We start from the raw sequence: 21,027 nt of genomic DNA, 5'->3' as shown, positions 1-21,027 counted from the left end.
CCCTGGGAATCACATTACTCCCTGGGAAAGCAGCTCCACTGGAAGGAAATTCCAGGGAAATGGGGATTTTCTTGAGTATCTTATTTTTTTAAGCCTGTTTTGTTGTCAGCACTGACCTAATTTTTATTCATTTTCATCATTTATTTTATTTACTTATTCCTGCAGACCCTGCTGGGGCTGGAGCCCCCCCAGATGTTGCCGCAACACTTTGGCTGGAGCAGCCCAGTCCTCCCAAACCCTCCTGGCCAAGGACCTTTCCTGGACCCTCCTGAACCACTAGGAGGTGACACGGGGACAGTGATGGGCCAGGCTGGGTCTGCAGAACAACCTGCCCCACGTCTCCATCCACCTCACGTCAGGTTTCAGCCTTTTCTTCTGCAGCAGCAGCCCGTTCCCTGCGGATGGTGATGAGTCTGGCATCTTCTTGCTGAGAAACAAAACATCTCGGCTGGTTTTTGGTTCTGGGGATGACGCCGGGACATGGGGCAGCCCCCTGGGTTCCGGCAGGTTTGTGTCGTGAGGTTTTGGACACGGGGCTTGTTCGGGGAGCCCCTGCCCGGGTATGCTGCCGTGGGTTGACGCATCAGTGCCGCATCCCCAGCAGCACCTACAAAGGTCTTTGAGGGTTTCACACGAGCAGAGTTTGGCCTTGCTGTCATCACGCGGAGGGGAAACTGAGGCACAGAGACGGGGGCTGCAGGCGAACAGAAAGATCCAACTGGAGTAACCGCTCGTCTTCTCGTGGAGAGGGCGCGTGGCTCTGCCGGCTGCCGGGCTCGCGGCCGCTCTGCTGCTGCTGCCTCGCTGCACGTCACGACCTGCCCGGGGCTCAGCGGCGAGGAGGAGGCGGCTGCGCCTGCGGTGCCACGACCAGGGCCGCGGAGGCTGCGCTTCGCACGCAGGGAGCGAGACCCTGGGCAGGGAGGTCGCTGCAGCCGGAGCTTGGAGCTGGCCGGAGCCCTGGACTGCAGTCAAGGGCTATAAAGGGATGTTGTTTCTCTGCGAAAAATTTTAAGACAGGGAAATCCCCGGAGTGGGAAGCACAAGCGCTGGTGCTGTGCCGGCTGGCGAGGGCACCACTGCTGCTGGAGATTATTTAAGCCACAGCTCTTGGTGTGGTAGGACTACGACACAATCTCAGCTCCCACCCTTCAGGAGCAGGGGGAGCGTGGAGCATATGCTGGGGAGTTAACAGTGCCTGTTGTGACAGGACAAGGGGTGATGGTTTAAACTAAAGGAGGGAGATTCAGGCTGGACATGAGGCAGGAATTGTTGTCCTGAGGGTGGTGAGAGCCTGGCCCAGGTTGGCCAGAGAGGTGGTGGATGAACCATCCCTGAGACACCCCAGGCCAGGCTGGACGGGGCTCTGAGCACCCTGAGCTGGTGAAGATGTCCCTGTCATGGCGGGGGGACACTGGGGAGCGGGGATGGTCCTGCAACCCAAACTGTTCTGTGACTGTGTGACAGATGACTTTGGTCAATAACTCCCTTTAAAGGCAGGCATTTCTTTCCAAAAAGCCAAATGGCTACGGGGATATGGAACACGGACTTTACACCGCAATGCCCGCTGCGCTGCTGGGGACGGGCTGAGGCTGCGGGCCGGCGGGCAGCAGCACGGGCAGCGTGGGCAGGTGTCGGCGGCAGCGCTGCCCGGGTGGCGCGGGGCTGCCCTGTGGCGGGGGACCCGATGTCCCCAGCACCGAGGGGCGGAGGGGCCAGGCCGCAGACGCCTCAGCCCACCGGGCCCCTCCAGCCCCAAGCGCGGGGCTGCCCCGGGTGAAGCTACCCCACCCCACGGCGGGAAACCAGGGGACATCCAGCTGCGAGGCGGCTGCTCCCAGAGCGCCGCCAGCCCCGCAGCGGGACCTCCGGCCCCGCACAGGCCACCGGCTTGCGCCGCCCTGCCCGCCCGAACCCGCCGGGTGCCCCGTCGGCGAAGCGGGGGGAGCTGCGGACAGTGACGAGAACAGCGACCGCCCACGGTCTCCGCCGCGCCCCGCCCACCGCGCTCGGTGGGCGGGGACAGGGACAAAGCGCACTCTGGTTGGCCTGGCCGCCTGCCACTCAGAGCAGCGGCGCTCTCCCGTTGGACGGTGTCCCTCGGCCTTATCAGTCAATCTCCGGGAGCTCCCGTGTCGTCACGGCCCTCCTGCTTTTTCTTCGACACCACGTACGACCCATCCCCTTCCGCCATGAAACATAGTGCCCCAACCGGACGGGCCTCCTCCCCGTCTCCGCCTCCGCGCTGCCGTCGGGCCCCGTTCCGCCGCAACAGGTTCTGCCCAACTGCCTCCTAACGGTAGCGGGGTGTGCGTGGGGAGCGCCGCCTGTGGAATCCGCGCGGTCGGCGGAGGGATACGGTGGGGGGGGAGGCGCCCTGCCACGCAGGGGGCGGGGCGTGAGGGGGGGGCGGGGGTGTGCGCGGGACGGGGGAGGGGGGCGCCGCATCTACGCCCGCCGCCGCGGGGGGACCATGCGGAGGCAGCGGGGCCGGCGGGCGCAGCAGCAGCGGGAGGCGGAGCGGCGGCGGCAGCGATAGGACCCGGAGCGGCTGCGGGGGGGCGGGGGGGAGGTGGGGGCGGGCCGGAGCGCACGCGCCGCCCGGTGCGGGGCGATCGCGCCGCTTCGCTACATTGTATCCGCCGGCGGCGCGAGAACAATAGGCGCCGCCGCCGCCCGCCGGGCCCTGGGCGCCGCGGCCGCCGCCCGCCCCGGCCCTCCGCGCCCGCGGGACCTTCATGCGCTTCCCCTGCCCTGCGCACGCGGGGGGGTGCGCGCCTGCCCCGGAACAGGTAAAAAATAATGATAATAAAACAAATACAATAATAAAACACGCGCCCCCCCCTCCGCCCCCCCGGTGCTGCGGGCGCTGGAGCTCCCGGCGCAGCGCCCCGTGATCTGCGGGACTTGGGGCACCGGCCGCCTCCCTTCGCCGGGGCTGCCCCGGGACGGGCTCGGCTCTATTGTCCCCAGCAAAGTTTGCCGGGGCCGGAGGAAGGGGGGCGGGCAGCGGACGGGCCGTGCTGGGGGGTCCCAGGCGTGCGGGGCCGCCTCGAAGTGTGTGTGTGAGTGTGGGGGGGCGCAGTGCCCCGTCCCGCTGCGAAGTTCGGGGGCACGAATTTCAGCGCCCCGGGCGGGGGGTCCCTCTCTTCGGCTTGGGGCTCACGGCTCCGGCCGTTCCAAAAGTTGGGGGTCCCGACGCGGGTGGGAGATTGTTCGGCCTCGTTCCGTGGTGTCCAGCCCGGGGGGGGCCTCTACTTTTAGGGGAGGGCAGCCCGCTGTGAGCCCCCCCCAGCGACACGGGGGACACAGTGGTGCGCGAGGACCCCCTTCGCCCTTCCCCCTGCATGGGGGGCAGCCCGGATCGGCCTAGCTGAGCCCGGTCGAGCCAGGCCTGGCCCACGCGTGTCCCGGAGCAGCCGCGCTGCTGCGGCCGCCCCGGGAGTTGCGGGAACAGGAGCCCGGGGGTGCTGGAGCCTTTGTCCGAGGAGAGGAGGTGCCGCCAGCGCCGGGCCCGCCGGAGGAAACCCGAGCGGGCCGGGGGGAGCGGCGGACATCTGCTGCGCGTTAGCCCGGCCCGGCCGCCCTGCCTGCCAGCGGGGTCGGGTTTTCCTCGGCCTTTGTGCTCCTGGGGCAGGACGCTGGGTGCCCGGGGGCTGCTTGGGAGTTACAAATAGGACAGATTGGGGCGGGGGGTAAAAACAAAAACCCGTGTGGAGTTGGAGTTGTCCGCGGTGGTGTTGTCTCTGGGATGGGGGGTTTGGGGGGGCTGCTCAGGGGGGGATCTGCCCCCCCCCGTTTCACCAGGGGCTTCTTTGGGGTGTAACGGGGGCGAGCATGTCGCCCCAGCCCCCGCGCTCAAGGTGCCCGGGTGGGAGGTTGGGAAAGTGGCTTTAAAAGTGCCGACCAGATGCTCTGATGACACTTAGAAAAGGTGTTTTAAAGCCAAGAAAAAGAGGAAAAAGAAATCTCCTGGCGGTTGTTTTTGTTTTTTTTGTTTTTTTGTCGTTGGTTTGTTTTCATCGCGGCAAAGGGGTTGACGTGCTGGGCTGATCTCGGCGTTGGTCGGGTTTGTTTTTTAAGGCTGGGTGCGACGCGCAGGCCGAGCCGGCGCAGCCCGCGGCGCTTTGGGTCCCGCGGACTCTGCTGGCGAGTTCCGTTCTCTTTTCTAACCTGATGATGAACGAGTTAAATCTATTGGCCAGCGGCCCTTTGTGACCATGAATGAGTTCCTAAAAAAAAACAACAAAAAAAGAAATGTTTTATCTCATCCCAGGCCTCTCTTCCTTCCAAAGAAATATTTTTCTATCCTAGCGAGCTGGCCAGAAAGATCAACCTCCCTTTAAAAATAATAATCTGTAAAATTAGGAAAAATAATATTGACCTATCTCGCAAAGTTGCCTGAAGGGCTTTATTTCTGCAGAACCCTCCAAACCCGGTGTTTAAACCGCTTTCTTTCCGGCCGTTCCCGGAGCGGGAGGCTCCGCTCCCAGCGGGGCCGGCAGCCCCGGCGCCCGGAGGAGCCGCCGCAGGTGCTCGCGGCCCCGGGACGGAGGCGCAGGACCAGCGCTGCCCCTCTTCCTCTAGACAAACCTCAGCGAGGACAGCGAGCCTCCCGCGGGGGGGCGGGAGAGGGGCCGGGCCAGGCAAGTGCCTGAGTGATAACTTGCCTGAACCCTTTGATAAATGAGTTGACTCTTTTTTTTCCCCCCTTTTTTCTGTCTTCATTCGCCACACGCCAGGAACAGAATTGGCCCGAACTAGTGGAATTGGCAGCAAAAAACTAACATACAAGTGTGTCTGGTCAATAGAGCGCTTGTTCTGCCTCCAGGCGCGCTCTGAGGACTCCGACTGTGTCGAGGACTCGGGTGCCGGAGACCCGCAAAAAGGATTTTTCTTTTCGTGCCCCTTGCTCTGTCTTTTTAAAATATTCATCGATGGGGGGGTAGTTTGCTGTAGTCACTAAAATATCTCTTTTTCCCCTCCCCCTGGTTTTCCGCAGGGCTGGTGAGGCTGCGGGAGTATGAATCAGCAGCAGCAGAGAATGGCCGCGGTTGGGACAGACAAAGAGCTCAGTGACCTGCTGGACTTCAGCATGGTGAGCGCGCGGCCCGGGGGTCGCGGGCCCGGGGCGCCGGGTGCGGGTGTTTCGGAGCCGCAGGAGGGAGGAAACGTGAGACTGGAAATTGGCCGTGATGGGTTTCAGATGTGCCCGTGTTTGTTTGCGTGCACATGTGCTGCAACTTGTTTATTTTCGAGTTAAAGCAAAGCCTCTGCCCATCCTCCCCCCACACTTTCCCCTCAAACGTATTCTGTTTCCTGCCGGAGCACAGAGAGGTGGATTGGGGGAGGTTTTCGTTGGATGGGAAATTCTGGGGAAATGTAGCGGAGTCGTGTGTTCTCTGTTTGAACACTCACCGTGAACTGCGGCTGATTCTGAAGCCATTCAAAGATGTAACTTCAGTAGCTGATTAATCAGGCTTTTTTTTTCCTCTCCCCAGACCAGACTATTAAACTTTTGCTCCCACAGGTTATTTTGTCACAGTTTGAACCGTGTCCAGGCTCTCCAGCACGTTATTTTGCAGGAGCTGGACACTTGTGTCCCCCCCACTCTTCTCTGGAAACCTTTGGTTGCATTTAGGAGCTGTGCATTTCCAGAGGAACAAGACCTGCGAGTTCCCCCACAAGGATGCGCGCAGCTCGGGGGCACGAGAAGTCCCTTCTGGTCGCGGCAGGGTGGGGGTTATCACCCGACACGTCCGTCTGTCCTGCCGTCCGGGGACTTGTGGAGAGGAGAACCTGTGTTCAAAAGAAAATGACTTTCTGTTGGGTCCCTGTGTTGTGTGCTGCACCCTCACGGCGCCCGGCGCGCATCTTGCTCTTTTAGATAAGCAAACGTGCTGCAAAGATAGAAACGCAGCTCCACGAGGAGGAACAACCGTGGATGTGACCGGTGTGTCCCCGCGCTGTCCTGGGTCACCCAGCCCCTGGTCCTGCGGGGATGATTTTCTTGCCCCTTGGAGACTCAGGTCCATAAAGCTTTTTAGAAACGCTGATTCAGAACAGGCCAAACTGCTACTGCTGAGAATGTCAGCAAGTCACAAATGGCCCTCAGACACAGGGTGTGAATTTTGGGGTTGTTCTATGCAGGAACACAAGCTGCACTTGATAATCTTTGTGGGTCCCTTCCAACTCAGGACATTTTATGATTCTAAGAATGGAATAAAAGGGGGAAGAGCGATGGCAGAGCTCAGGCACCTGGTGACCTGGTACCTGTCATGCCTCGGGGAGTGCTGGGGCTCAGCCCCTCTTGCGCATCTGAGCAATGAGCAATAGGACTTGCGTACAGCTGGGGCGTATAGCTGTCCCAGCAGGACTCTGCGCTGGGGGGTCTTTCAGTCCCCCAAAGAGCAACTTCCTGCAGGTCCAGTTCTCCCCGTTTCAGGATTTTGTTGGGAGGCCAGTTCTGTGGAATTAACCGATGCGCTTTTACAGCTGCAGTGACAGCGTGCGTTTAACGGCAGGAACGTGTCGGCGCGTGGCTGTTTGTCCCTCCCTCCGTCGCAGGGTCCGTCCCTTCCCACCTCCTGCACCGCAGAGTTGCGGGTTTTGAAGCGCTCTGGGGCCGGTAGCCGGTGAGCGGCCCTGCTGGGGCTGCGGTGGTTCCCCCTTCGAAAGAAATAAAATCCCACTCACTATTTAGAGCTTTAAAGAAAAAAAACCCGAGACCTTATTTTCAGATTTAACAAGCCATCCTCATTTGCATGCTCAGAGCTGTGTTCCCTGGAGGGGTCCTGACCGGTTCCCTCTGCGCATAATGGTTCTGTCCTTGGAGATTAATCTACACCTAACGGTTGAATTTGGGTTCAGTTCCAACGCTTTTACACTGGTGTAAACCTGGGAATGCCCAGAACTCGTTCGTGTAGGGCTCGTGCGTCCAGCGGTGGCACCGGGGGCGCCTCTTGTGGGCCAGTTGCCAGCAAACGATTCAAAGACGTTCTCTCCAGGATAAGTTGGCCGATGGGCTTTGGAGCAGCCTGGATTTGAGCCAGGTCTGGCTCCCAAACCCTCAGCTCCGCACACCCTTCTCCGGAGTTTGCATAGGGGAATATGAACATCTCTCTTGGAGGATGAGTCGGTCAAATGGAAAGCTTCCTAGCGAGTAGATGATCTTGACCTGGGCGTTGTGAGCTTGTTGTGCGCGATGTGGGTCTGTTGAAGAGGCTCTTCCATGGTTGTTCTCCATGTGTTGCTGGGATGCAGCGTTTCTGACCACAAACCTTGCTCTTTCAAGCATATTCGTGTTTTTCTTTCACTAAGCAGGAGTGGAGCATTGCTCTGCTAATCCTCCCCAGGAGAGTAGATGGGAGGGAGGACTAGAGGGATTCACAGCAGCTGGAAGCGTTCACTTCAGATCAATATTTCTAGGGAAAATACGTTAAACCCCAGCAGCCTGTGGTCCAGCTCTCTGCTGTGTTTTGCTGTGCAGTGGGTGAATTTTAAGGTCACAGCGTAGTCAGACGTGAGTTCGTGGGGTCAGTACGGGGCAGGGTTGTGCGGGATGCTGTAAGTCAGGCTCACAGTCCTGAAAGAAGGACTTGTGCCTTCTTTAATAGATAAATAGATTGGGAGGTTGTTGAGCTGCAAAGTGCTCGCCCAAAGCTTTGTGCTAATGTAATTTGCCAATAAGGGCGAAAAATCAAAGGAATCTGAAATGTGGATCAAAGTGAGCCGGAGCCAAACCCCCAGCTCTGTGGTCTGGTCGCTGCTTTGGGCTGTACACGGCGCTCACCTCCCTCTGCTCCCAACAAATTGCCTTTTATAATTGCCCCAAAGTACTGGTAATTTGTAAGCTTTCCTTCACCACCGCTCCCTGGCAGTAATCCAGGCTGGGCTTGCAAATCTGGAGGAGAGCTTTTGGGAAAGCATCCTGCCTATAGATCCGAGTTGCTGTCTTAGCCCATTGACTAGGTTGGGGTTTCGGTGCGGTGGCTGCCAGGCGGCGCGGGGGCCGCTGTCGGGAGCCGCTCGGCCGTGAGGACTCGCCGTGGCTGTCCCGGCGTTGCGGGAAGGTTTGGGCAGGGATCCCGGCCGCGCGGGGGGCAGGAACGCTCCGTGGCGTGGGGAGAGCTGGGACGGAGCAGCACGCGGACGGGTTTTGGGGTCTGTTCGTGTCGCAGGGTGTTCCTTCCAAGCGAGATAGAGGCCGGCGGCTGTGTGCCAGCCCGGCTCTCTGGCAGAAGCGAGATGCTGTTAACAACCATGATTATTACAGAGTATTAACCATATGCTGCGGGGATGCTGGCTGTCAGGGTGGGTTTCCGGCTCGGTGGGACGCCGCGGGGCGGGCAGGGGCGCGGGACCTGCCGTCTCGTCTCTCCCACCGCTCTCCCGCGTTCAGCCCGTGAGCCGCTTGAGAGCCGAACCCTCGGCAGCGAGCGGGGCCGGGGCAAGCCTGCCCTCCCCGGTGCCGGGGGTGCCGGAACCTGCCGGCCAAGGCACGGCCCGTGTTTCCACGATGCAACTCTCGCTTTTGTTTGAAGTGAAGCTGTTGTAAAATTTGACTTTACGCTGCCGTGGACATTTGGGGCTGTAGTCAGGAAGGTCTGTCTTAATGAACACGTATGAAATATCCTGCTGGCAACGTTTATTGAGCTGAATTCCCTCTTCTCCCTGAATTAGCAGCTGGATGCTTTCCACAGTGAAAAATAGATTTCAGGTTTTGAGTTCAGGCCTGAGGTTGGTTCAGCCTGGAGCTCATGAGGTGGAAGAGCAGAGGAAGTGAGAACAGCTATTTAACTGGGAACACTGGTGCAAGTACACAAGGCATGAAATGCTGCTTGGTATTGTTACTTGTGTCTGACAAACTCCCTTTCTCGCTTTTGAGCTCGCTGTTGAAATTGTGGGGTCTCTGAGCTGTGAGAGGGCGGGTGTTTGGATCTTCCCAAGCACTGGGTTTACATCTTTTAACCTGTGGGAAAGAGAGGGAGAGGAGTAAATTATTGGGGAGGGGTGGAAATTGGGCTGTGAGGTTACGCTCAGGTTGTCAGCTGTCAGGGGGGCTGGAGAATAGGACTCGAGGAACCAAACACAACGACTTAAGATGGGAGATTTTTACATAGTCGTTTGCATCTACATTATTCAAATTCAACAAAGGCCAAGTAATGACCCAATTACATCTCCTCAGACTCTTGTGCCTGGGTCCCTCCTTGGTGCCTGGGGTTTGGCTCATCTCCTCCGCCCCCCACCTGGTTTATTTGTAAAGCAGAGAGGAAATTTGCAGTGGGTGGGTGAACTTTGCCTGTGCCAGCCGGCAGCCTCCCGTCTGACCTGAGCGGGGCTCCCGGGCGCAGCGTCCCCGCTCGGCTTCAGCCCACGCGCCACGGCAGAAACCCAGACCAACCCAGAACGCTTCTCGGAGCTGGCAAATGATAAACAAATTTGGAGGCCGCGTTGAGGTGAGGGGTAGCCCGGGGTTCCCCTTGTCTTGCCCTGCTTGAGCATCCTGGCGTGGGAGGGGGTCGGTGACTCCGAAATCCCAGCAGGAAGGTGTTGCATCAGTCTCGAAATAATCTCTGGAAGCAGGTGGGCGGTGGGGAGGGCACCCCCGTGGGGCGGCCGGGGCGTGGGGAGGGTGGGGGGGGCACCCCCCATGGGGCGGTGGGGAGGGCATCCCCCGTGGGGCGGTGGGGAGGGCACCCCCCGTGGGGAGGCGGGGGGCGGTGGGGATTGCCGGGGGTGGGGGTGGTGGGGATTGCCGAATGCACCGGGGGGGGACACTCCGTGTTTGCAGAAGTAAAAAAACCCCCACGGTCGTTGCACAATGGAACAAGGCTGTTCATTTTCTCCACTCAGGTTTACTGCTCAGACCTTGGGTTTTTCAGCATCAGCAAGTTAATAAGCAGAAACGCTTGTGAAAAAGAGCTAGCGGTGCTTTTTTCGAATTGTTGTTTTTGTTGGTTTTTGCTGCTCGGTACCATTATGTTCGTGCATCCCATCTCCCCCCGCAACTCGGATATGCAGAACTTGGCAAAGGGTTTTCAAACCACTTCACTTAATCTCTTCCGTGCCTCAGTAGTGAGCACAGGCTGGGCGGGATCAGCCGCGTAAAATCCACTCTGGGTCATTTTTGGAGGTCCTTGCAGCAAGCGGCGCTGCCCCGCGGGGGGCGGAGGGCAGGAGCCGCGGCGCTGTGGCGCTGCAGACCCGCGCTGGCGGCACGGCTCGCCGTTGTTCTCTGGCCCCGCATCCCGAGGAAAGAGGGTGCGTGCGATGTGTGGGCTGCCGGTGCCCCAGGGTGACGCTGGCGTCCCTCCGCCGCGCCTCCGCTGCCAGGCTGCATGTGGGGCTGGGGGAGCGCCATGGTGCTGCGTGCGGGGCTGGGGGAGCGCCGTGGGGCTGCGTGCGGGGCTGGGGGAGCGCCATGGGGCTGCGTGCGGGGCTGGGGGAGCGCCGTGGGGCTGCGTGCGGGGCTGGGGGAGCGCCATGGGGCTGCGTGCGGGGCTGGGGGAGCGCCGTGGGGCTGCGTGCGGGGCTGGGGGAGCGCCGTGGGGCTGCGTGCGGGGCTGGGGGAGCGCGGCGGTGACTGGGGACGGAGCCGTAGGAAGGCGGGTGGCTGCAGGCCGGAGCGGTTGTTCACGCACACGCTGCACCCTTAAACGCTCCTTACACCTTTGTTTAAATACATATATTACATATACATGACGCGCGTGTGCCTATATGTGATCCCAAGTTTGTGTTCTTTTTTGAATGGCAGTTGGTTTCTTAACTGCTCACTTTGCATCTCTACCACATTTAACTGCCTTTTTTCTTTCTTCTCCCCAGTGTTCGTAAAAACAAAGCAAAACAAAGCAAACCAAAGCAAAACCAAAGCCGGGCAGACGGTTTGTGCGGAGGAATGTTTCTGACCACAGCCAGACAGCAGCTCTGTCAGGGCATGAAACGCTGTGTTTCTTAAGCTCTTGTGCCATTACATTGTTTAATCTTCAAAGCATTAAACTTTGGAGTTGCTCAGACCTTGCAAAGCTAAAAATAATAAAAATTCAAATGACTCGGTGGTGAAAGTGTCTTGAGTTGAGTAGTAAAAGGATATTAAAATGTTAATTCACTAAGCGTTTTCCCACCAGTTGTTTTATTGGCTGGAGCTCCATTTGTGTGGAGGAGAATTAGTTTTCTGCCGCACACAGGTGTATATAAATTTTTAAATAACAGCTTCTGAAACCCTCCCAACTTATATTAAAAATATTCATACGGGTTAGCAGACGAGCCGTGCGGTGTTTTTGAAGGGAGAAGATGCGTTGCGATACTGAAGCCGGAGCAGCAAACAGGTTGCCAGAGTGACCGATGCCAAAGACACATTAATCTTTGTGATGCTGAGCTAAATACCTTTGGGAGATGCTGTGAGGTTTCCTGCGTGCCTGTCGGTCGCGTCTGGCTGACACCTGGAGCGTTACGGGTGCTGAGGGATGAAATGGGCTGTTCTGCGTGCTGCGGTCTCGGTGGGTGCCGTCGTTCACGGGGGGAACCGGCCCTTCTGTGCGGGCGGGCGCCTCCTGCGCCGCGCCTTGGTGAAGAAGTAGGGAGGGAGCGGTCGCTGTGCCCCAGCGCTGCTGCTTCTGGGGCGGTTCTGGGTTGCGCCGAGGAGCCGGGCCGTGTCTCAGCGCACGGCTGCGCCGCTCGCCCGTCCCTCCGCAGCCGGGCTCCGTAGCAGGGACGTTCGGAAAGTTTTCTGCATCAGTAAAGTGCTTTTCTCCCCCTTCCCTCCCCCGCCTGCCCAGTCTGACCCCTTTGCAGCAGCACAGTAAAACTGACATACTGAAATCTCCTTTCTCTGCCTCTCTCCCTCATCTTGTTTTGTAGATGTTTCCCCTGCCGGTGGCTAATGGAAAGAACAGACCCACGACCCTAGCGAGCACTCAGTTTGGAGGATCAGGTACTGTCATCTTACATCTATTTTTTTTTTCTTGAAACTGTAATGTTTCTTGCAGTAAATTTGTGTTTGCTTCCAGCGCCCCAAAAGGGGGGGTTTCTGTTGTTTTGTGTTACATATTTTTCTGGTGGTGGTCTGCTACTATTTCTCTAGGTGATTTTCTTGTTGTTCCCCGTGTCTCTGGATGATCAGAGCTGCTCTTGCCGAGCTGTCCCCAATTCAGGAGTCACTGCCCGAGCTGGAGGCTGTTGTCTCACTGCTCTGGTTGAAGCAGCACAGGACCAGACGCTCAGTGGTCTCCTGAGCTGCTGAACGCGTGTCTGCAGATGTGTGGTGGTGAATTCCTGGGCTCGGCTGCCCAGAGGGAGACCCTGGCATGGTTCGGGTGTCTGCTTCATGCAGCTCCCTGCCGATAGTGGGATCCTGGCGTTCCCAAAGGGACCTTTGCAAAGCCACCCTGACGAGGTGCCACCAGGCTGCCCTGGGGACACGGAAGCTGTGTCACCAGCCACCGAGCTGGACCTCGCTGTGGTTTTGGGGTGCTGTGAGCACAGCCGTGCCTGTCCCCCCATGCTGTGGTGTCTGTGAAGCCACCAGCTGGTCCTGGTCCCCAGGAGGACCAAGTGGCTGCATCTTTGCCAAGGAGGGGCCGGGGGTGCGGACGTGGAAGGGTTTGAGGGCGCGGAGCTTTAGGTGTGTGACTGGGAAACGTGGCGCTGGTTTATTTGAGGCTGAAGCGGAGAATTCCCCCCGGGTTGCCGGCGCGGGGCCGTGCCAGGCATTCGATGCCCGCGGAAGGCGCTTTGTGCCGGGCTCACCGTGGCCCCAGCGCGCGGGAAGTTCAGGTAGTTTGTCCTTCTTGCTGGAACATGCCGCCGCTTTGTGGGTGGTTAAAACTTGGCCTCCTCTGCCCTGAGCTGACGCGAGCTGGCCGGGGCAGTCCTGGCCACGTGGAATGTCCGTGCCCCACGCCGGGTGGCTTTCCAGGGGCGGCGGTGGGATTTCTAGGTTGTGGTGTTGATGCCGGAGCAAGTTGTGGGGCAGCTCTTGGGAAGGCCTGCCGGAGCAGGGACGGGAGGCGTGTGCCCTGGAGTTCGATGCTTTCAGATGGGGCGGTTTTCAGCAAACATTTTTACATGCAGGGAAGCTGTCGAGTGGGCGCTGGAGGAAATTCGCGGGGAGAAAGCTCTTGGGTTAGCGCAGGTGGAGGCTGATCTCTCCAGCGAGTGTTCCCATGTGCGACTTTTGCTGTTAAAATAATCCACAAAAGATGTGCTGGTGGGAGAATACCAGTGGAGCTAGCTCGCGGTAGTTGGCTTCCCGGTCGGCCGCCAGTTTGTAGCGCTGGCCGGACCCCTCCTGCTTGTACAGCAGCTGAAGTGACACCGAATCTTTGATTTCCCCCCGCTCCTTCTTTTCTTTCGGGTGAGCGCAAGGTAATGTTGACAGCACCCTTCCCCCGGGCTGCTGTGTTCCGGGTCCAGCTGCGAGCAGTCCATGAGAGCACAGGACTGGTGTTATACAACTGAAGGCAGTTGTGCAATCGCTGCCGCGCCGCGTTCTGCGGCTGCTCTTTGGTCCTGCCCTGGGCATTCTGGGCTTGAAACCAGCTCGGGGTTTGGTGTAGGGGAAGGCTTTCCTCTGACATGGAGTTACCTCTGCGGCCTCATTTCTGGAGAGCAGGGGGCACGTTTAATTTGTGTCGGCTTTGTGATTTCTCTCTGGTCCTGCATGTTTGACGACTGATTTTTGCTGGTGGGATGAGTAACTGCGGTAAGACCTTAACAAGATGTGCTGTGCACAAGGGTGCACTGTGTCAGTTGGAAGGATCCAAAGTGTCTAAGCTAGGTCTTAGGTAATTTGGAGTGATTGTTTTTATAGTTTGGTGATGTTTGGTTTAGCTTAATTCACTAATTGGCAGCAAGGTACAGTTGGATACTGGTTCACCCCCAAAAGGCACAACCAGCCGTCTGGCTCAGCATTTGGTTTGAAGCTGAATTGTTACCAGCCCGGCAGCGGTCAGGGGGTGAAGAGCAGAGAGTCCTTGGGTTTGGAGCCCCAGACTTGCTGAGGGAGCAGAGCGCCTTGCAGCCGGGCCCTCCTGGACCTGGAGGTTAGCTCCTTAAGTCTTCTTACCTTGCAGGAAGGACTGGGCTTCGTCTTTATGTGCCTGATGTTTTTCAAACACTCCTGTTCAGTTGGTATCGTAGACTGGTCTGGGTTGGAGGGACCTTCCCCGCTCCCCAGTGCCCCCCAGCCATGACAGGGACATTGTCACCAGCTCAGGGTGCTCAGAGCCCCGTCCAGCCTGGCCTGGGGTGTCTCAGGGATGGTTCATCTACCCCCTCTCTGGGAACCCGGGCCAGGCTCTCACCACCCTCAGGGCAACAATTCCTTCCTCATATCTGCCCCATCCACCAGTAAAGGCGGCGCCGTGTTTCCTCTCTGCTGCCTGGAAAGGAGAAGCAAATACTGATTTACTTCAGTGCTAGTTCAGTAACATGCACCACAGTGTCAGGATCTCATTATTTGGGGTTGTTGTAGTAACTCAAGAGGCTGCCTCGTGTGCCAGAGAAATCGGTGTTTCACGCTCCTGTCCACCCTTGCACACGGGAATTCCTGTCATCCCGCTTTTATCTCCTTCCTTCTCGGGAAATCCTGGGGCAACATGTAGCTTTTCTGCTTTTCCCCTCCGGAGGAGCGATTTCCCACGGGAGGTGGGGGGCGAAGGGGCGGCGCGGTGACCCGCGACTCCCAGCCGAGGCGCCCCACGTGCCAGGAGGAGATTCTTGCTTCCAAAGGGAAATCATAGAACTATCTCAGTTGGAAGAGACCCTCAGGATCGTTGAGTCCAACCATAACTTAACCTAACTCTAGCACTAAATAAGGTAGCGCAGTCATTTGAAACAGTGCTACTAGCAAATGATACTGATAAAGTTTCCCCAAATTCAAACTATTTTCAAATCCCAAAAGCTGCCCTGGCACCGGTGCCGGCGGCCGCTTTGCAAAGGGGAACCTGTTTCTCTCTGCTAGGCCAGGAACATTCCAACACAAGCCCTCCAGCTTTGAGATCCCCTGGCTTTTATATTTATCTCCTGGTTTTATTTTAAGCTCTGCCACTGTTTCCCTCCTTTCTGTCCTTAAATGCACCAGGGAGGAACTGGTTTAGCTGCCCTGCTGCACGGACAATGATTCCACACCTCCGCTTTGCCTTTTCTTGGCAAGGCGAGACCCAACAATTGCCGCTCGGATGGGGCTTACGTCACGCGGGCCGTGTCTGCGGCATTTATAGCGCATATAGGTCACCGCGGGGAAGTTGGTCTTCCTGGGCCTTAGAGCTGCAACTTGTGTTTTCCAATCCGAGCCGTGTCATTTGCTGCTCATATTTTATTTTAGCCGGGGTGCTCATTGTGTTCCTATTGTCCTGCTCCCGGGGCTGCGGTTTCCTCGTCCCCTCGCCAAACTGGTTGTTTATTATTTGCAGGAGCAAAATGTGTAAAACTGTGTCCCTCTCCATCTCATAGTTCATAAACAACTAATCTGATCAGAAACAAGCTCCGTCCTCGCGCGCTAAATTAAACTGCACTTCAAGCAGGAAACCGCGTGTGCTAAATTTCACGTGGAAATAACCATTTTTAGTTGACATTAAGGCAGTAGGAGTGGCAGGAGGCAAAGAAGTGTCACTGTGTCTCCCCAGCCTGGGCCGGCCTTTGCTTTAACGAGCAAGCGGGAGGCGCGGAGCGGAGCGGGGCGGGCGGTGCGGAGCGGGGCGGGCGGAGCCGGGCGGGCTGTGCGGCGCGGAGCCGGGCAGGCGGAGCGGAGCGGGGCGGGCGGAGCCGGGCGGGCTGTGCGGCGCGGAGCCGGGCAGGCGGAGCGGAGCGGGGCGGGCGGAGCCGGGCGGGCTGTGCGGCGCGGAGCCGGGCAGGCGGAGCGGGGCGGGCGGGCGGACGGAGGGAGGGGGCGAGCGAGGGGCAGCCCGGGAGCAGCACTGGGCAGGGGGTGCACAAACGTCTCCCCGTGCCCTGGGCAGCGCTCGCCGTGCCGGGTCTGCGTCCTGCGGGAGCAGGAGCCCGGGCGCGCTCCGCCGAAGGGACAACTCCGTTCATCACATAAAAACTGCTAATAGAAGTAGTGCTTTTTTTTCCCCTTTCCTTTTGAGTAAGTGCGTTCACCATTAAATGTCTTTTCCTTCTCGCGTTGTGGTGAGGGAGCTCCGGCACTTGGGGTCTCTCAGGCGGCGTGGGAAGGGGGAGTCCCCTCTTGCTCTGTGATTTCCACCCCCAAAATTTGTGCGGTGCTTTTTTCCTCGTGAGGCTCGTTGTTGAGGGAATTGCTTTGATCGGGGCAGGTTCAGAAGACACATTTGAAGCCGCCTAACCAGGGAGTTTTTTCAAAGACCTACAAGCTGGTGCATGTAACAGATTTTAAGTTACAGTCTACTGAACAAAGCGAACGCACTTTCCCTGGAGGGAGGTGAGTCTGTATCCCCTTTGAAAACCCGCTTTAAACAACATTCAAACTTGGATACTTGTGGCAGCGGCACTGAAAGTAATAAATTCTATGAAAGGTGAGGGTTGTCTCTTTAATTGGTGCTACGGGTGAGCTGTTTGAAGGTCTAATGACGTTGTGCGTGGGGAGAGCTCGTGGGCAGCCCCGGTGCTGGGACTAAACGCGTCTCGGCTACTCGGGAAGAACTGAACACTCTAAACTGTCAGCAATTGAGTCTCAGGCCGCAGAAACGCATTTGCAACTACTTACCACAGTGAGGAAAGCAGGAGCTTTTATTAGTAAGGATATATCACGTTTTCCTGCTAAGTCCCTCTAGTTCCCACATGTTTTGCTTATGCTGGAGTGGGAGTGATGGGCTTTGCTTGCTGTTTTGATAGATGATGAAAGGCAGACATGAGGTGCACAATATGTGACTTGGTATTAAAAACTGGCACTTTCCATTAAAGTACGTACTCGAGGCTGCTTGTCGATGCTGCGGCTGCACGCGTGCCCGTGCAGCGGGCTTGTAAAACTGTCACTAAACGCAAAGCCACCTCACCAAAACAAGGCAAAGCAGAAAGTTGTACTTGCCTGCCTATTGGTGCGACTTGCTTTCAAAGTAAAAAAATGGCTTTTTAGCCGTTATCAAAGGAAAAAGAATTGAAATCAAAAAGCTTTGCCGTGGACGAGCGAAGCCTGCGGCGGTGTCGTTGGGCCGGGCCGAGGCGCCCGCTGCTGCTCTCCGCGGCGCCGGGGCGCTCCGGCCGCGCGGCCTGTGCCAGGGCGCGGGGCGGTTCTGCAGGGCACACCCCGGGTGCCGCAGCCTTTCCGGTATCAAACCCTGGAGGACTTCCAGTGCAGTTTGTCTCCCACATGCTGGTCAGGTGCGTTCAACACCTTTCTGCTTCGTTTTCATCCCTCTGTTCTCCTTCCTCTCCCTTTCTGCTCCCCGTTCTTCCCCTGGGCTGGGGTGGGATGCAGAAGACAGGGTTTGAAGAAAAGAGCCCAAAAGCTGGGGGCAGGGAACATGGGTCGCAGGAAATAGCGAGTGCAGGGGAACAAACGGCCAGGGGCGATCTTCACACCCATCTCCCTTAACCCAGCGTCACATTCCAACCGTATCTGGGATCCTTGTGTTCCTGCTTCTGGGGCCGCCGCCCGGGCAGCACTTTCACCCCGGAGGCTGAGGACGTTCCTCTCTCTGTTGCCCCTCTTCGGATTCCTGGCTTCCCTTGACCTTCTGCCCGAGGCTGAGAGGGGCGGCCGGCCGGCGCACAGCGCGTTTCTGATGGACACACGAGGAGTGGGCGGGAGAAAGGTGGCGGTGCCAGCGCACGTTGGGGATGCTCTGCGGCAGCTCAGTGCTTCTCCAGCAGCTGGGGAGAGGAAGGCAGAACCCCGTCCCTGTCTTGCTGCACCTTTTTGGGGTAGAGTTGTTTTGGTTTATTTTGTTTTTTTTCTCCTGTATGGGGGAAGAGTCCTCCCGGCTGGATTGGAGATGTTGAACTAGGGAAGGAGCACGGCGAGCGTCAGGAGTGCCGCGGGGCAGAGCTGTGCTGAGCCGAGTGACAGCTTTTGTTTAGAAACTGCGAATTTGACATAGACCTTGTTTGAGCGCAGTTTTAGCCAAGCCAGGGGAGCTGAAGCAGCACAGCCATCTTTGCCAGCTGAGCTTTGTCCTCCCTGGACGAGGCAGTTCAGCGCTGGTGTAACTGTGCCCGCCTGGGGTTATGACAAGATGCGCGCATCTCCTGTACAAATGGTGTGCCTGGCCTGGATTAAGGCTGGCACGAGGCTGGGCCAGGAGGGAAACTTGTGCGCTTCGGAAGAACGTGTACAAACCCAAATACCTGCTTTCCTTCTTATAAGGGGAGCTGGTTGTGCATTAATTGCATGTGTGATGTCATTACCTTGTTCACGCTGCTGCCTTCTCAACCGCGAGGGCCAGGTCTCGTTATAGATGATGCTCTGGAGGGCAATGCGCTTGGGCTCTGCTCAGCCCAACCTCGAATCCTGCCCGAGCGGCACGTGTTGGCGCGGGGCTGAGCCGTCTGGATTGTTCGCCTTTGGCTCAGCGTCCCGGCTCGCGGCCCTGCGCGCTGGTCGTGCGCTTTCCACAGGGGCGGGGTGGCTTTGGAAGGGACGCGGTGGTCTGGCCGGCGGCTCTGCCGCGCCTGGCGCTGCGGGTCGTGCGGCCCGGCGCTCTGCCCGGCGCTCTGCCCGGCGCGTCTCCCTCGTTAACGTTTGCATGTAGTGGAACGCAAATTGGATTGTTATTCTGTTGTTTTTTAGTTTGGGACAGCAAATGGGTGTCTTAAGGGGGTGGATTTAGTGCATATTGTATTTTGTTAACTTGGATGGCTTCTCTACCTGGCACTACATTCTCCGGTGTTAAAGCTGAAGGATGCTGTAAAGTTGTCTTCTCTGCTCACTAGCACCCAAAGTCACTTGGCAAATTGATATTCCGATGCTCCTCTAACACAAGAGCAGACTCTGGGTAACGATGTTATTCCCGAGTGGGAACGTGATGGTGATCTGCCACTTGACATGGAAGAGTGAAGTGTTGGCACCAGCCTCCCCTGGGCGCTGAGGTCACCAGCGCCCGTTTCCTGAGCGCCTTGAGCCGCAGGTTCGAGAGCGTGAGGAGGGACTGTGGTCTGGACGTGCTGGGCAGGCGAGGCCCTCGGGAAACCCCGTGTCCCCTCATGGACGGAACCACAGAAACATTTTGTTTGGAAAAGCCCCTCGGGATCATCGGGTCCAACTGTGTGGCTGCGGGGAGGGCCCGGGCCCTTCTGCTCTCTGGGACCTTTCTTTAAAAAAAATAAAATAAAAAAAATGAGGTGGTCTCTCTTCCAAAGACTTCTTAATGCCCCATTAACATTGTTGCACAAAACAGCAGCATGCCATTTAATTAGGAAAAATACGTACTAACCTCTACCATATGTTGCTCTTCTCCTTGTATTTGCATTTGAAAGTCCGGCTGAATTTCAATGTGAAACTGGATTTTATGCAGATGATGAATGGCCCGAGGGGCTGTGGGAAGGCGGCTGTGCTCCCCGTCGCATGTGCCCGGTCTTTGCTTTGGTGGGTTCTTCTATTTTTAAGAAAAACTTTGGAAGCAAATTTCCTTGATTTCTTGCGCCGTGGTTCGGGCTGTTCACACCTGTCCTGTGAAACCTGGCGTGGGCTGGGCGGCCATTCCTGTGAGCTCTGGACCGGAGCTGCTCCAGCCCCCAAAGGACAGGGATTGAAGTTACTCGATTTACCTTTAAACAACCTGTTTTTGGTGGCAGCCCCACTCGTGGCCAAGGAGACAATCCTGTTACCGAACCTCCCGTGCTTGTGGTTTCAGCCGCGGCTGCTCCGTCCTCGCAGCTTTGTAACCTCCTTTGCTGATTTAAAGAAGAAGTTTGGTCCCGACAGTCACTCTTTCAAGCCCTGTGTTTTTCCAGCTGCTCTCAGGCCGCGGCGTCGGCTGCTGGAAGAAGCGCTGCTGTGCAGGGTCTGGGGCAGCGCATCCCCACAGCGTCTTCCAGTTGCCTGGACTTTGTCCTCGGCTTGGAGCTGGATTGTTCTCCTCGTCTGAGGTGCTTTTGAACTGGCTTAAGCTCCGTAACAAACTCAGCCTGACGTTGTTGAGCTGGGTCTGCTCACACAGCTCTTTGGGACCTTTTACCTCACCTACCTGGCGAAAAATCTGATGAGAATCACTTGGTATCCTGGTCATTCCTCCCCTGTGTGGGGCTGGGGGCTGGGGGGCCGTGGGGGGAGCTGCTCACCACAGGTTCTGACTTCTGTTCTCCTTTCGCTCAGCCCCTCGGAGATCAGTTCAGTCTTTAAGACAGTTTTTGTTGGGCTTTTTTGTTGTGTCAATGCAGCTGAACTAATATGATTGCATTTCCAGATTCGGGTAATGGAATAACAAGTCAGGAAGCTCTTTTTTTTTTTTTCCTTAGGAAAAAAAAAAGAATAATTTATGTCACTTCCAAATTCTGCAGGTGTCCGTTGGGAAGGTCTTTCTCAGTGGCGCTCGGCACGAGGGCTCCTTGCTGCGTGGCTGCGCGAGTGGCGCCACGTTGTGCCATGTGCCGGGATCGGCCATGGACCTGGAGCAACTGTGGGGTTGTCCTGGGTGCCCAAAAAGATGGGTCTTCCCTTCCTCATGGTCTGGAGGACCACGTACATCCCCCAGGTGCCGTATTTGGGGCAGAGACCCTTGCATGTGTCCCTTGGAGTGGTTTCACCAGCATCCCGAGGTGCGTTGGCTTTGCCCATCTCCAGTTTCAGAGGAGTGATCTGGAAAACAGCTCAGCCGAATCATCTCGCTAACGGCAACTTCCTTTCTAAAAAGAGAAGGATGTTGTGGAGTTTGTGGCTTCCCATTATTTTCCCCAATTTGAGCGCTTCCTCGCCGTCGGTCCACCAGCGTCGGGCTGCATGGTCGGCTTTGGTCTGGGGACGGTCTCGCCGCTGCCGACGCGCGCTGTGGTGCCGGGTGCTGGTGTCTCGGAGCTGCGCAGGCTCTGGCTCCATAGGACCCGGAACGTGCTCCCCCAGGCCGGGGCACCGCGCGGCAGAGCCCCTGTCCTGGCGCAGCCGCACGAGCA

General features: G+C 57.7%; 1 protein-coding gene and 1 long non-coding RNA gene across 37 annotated transcripts in view; both read left to right on the top strand.

Annotated features, from left to right (window-relative positions):
• The first annotated feature begins 2,116 nt into the window (after positions 1 to 2,116).
• TCF3 (transcription factor 3) overlaps positions 2,117 to 21,027 on the top strand; it is a 72,910-nt gene continuing 53,999 nt past the window's right edge. For 16 of the 36 annotated variants that reach the window (XR_010468217.1, XM_065042010.1, XM_065042005.1 and 13 more), the window contains exons 1-3: positions 2,567 to 2,792; positions 5,003 to 5,098; positions 11,860 to 11,932. Coding sequence is in view for 34 of the 36 variants with exons in the window: in XM_065042010.1 (XP_064898082.1) it covers positions 5,024 to 5,098; positions 11,860 to 11,932 (148 nt within the window). In the remaining 2 variants the exon portion in view is untranslated. Of the gene's footprint in view, positions 2,300 to 2,566; positions 2,793 to 5,002; positions 5,099 to 9,000; positions 9,459 to 11,859; positions 11,933 to 21,027 lie in introns of those variants that run through there. The other 20 variants (XM_065042020.1, XM_065042019.1, XM_065042006.1 and 17 more) reach the window with 12 other exon arrangements.
• On the top strand, positions 9,755 to 11,051 carry LOC135576468 (uncharacterized). The gene is made up of 2 exons (XR_010468219.1): positions 9,755 to 10,263; positions 10,825 to 11,051. It is a non-coding gene; the product is annotated as an uncharacterized LOC135576468 (long non-coding RNA).

This window comes from Columba livia, chromosome 27, assembly GCF_036013475.1.
Source record: "Columba livia isolate bColLiv1 breed racing homer chromosome 27, bColLiv1.pat.W.v2, whole genome shotgun sequence".
NCBI classification, from domain to species: Eukaryota; Metazoa; Chordata; class Aves; order Columbiformes; family Columbidae; genus Columba; species Columba livia.
The sequence above is the reverse complement of the archived record's forward strand: the minus strand, read 5'-3'. Positions and strand labels throughout refer to the sequence as shown.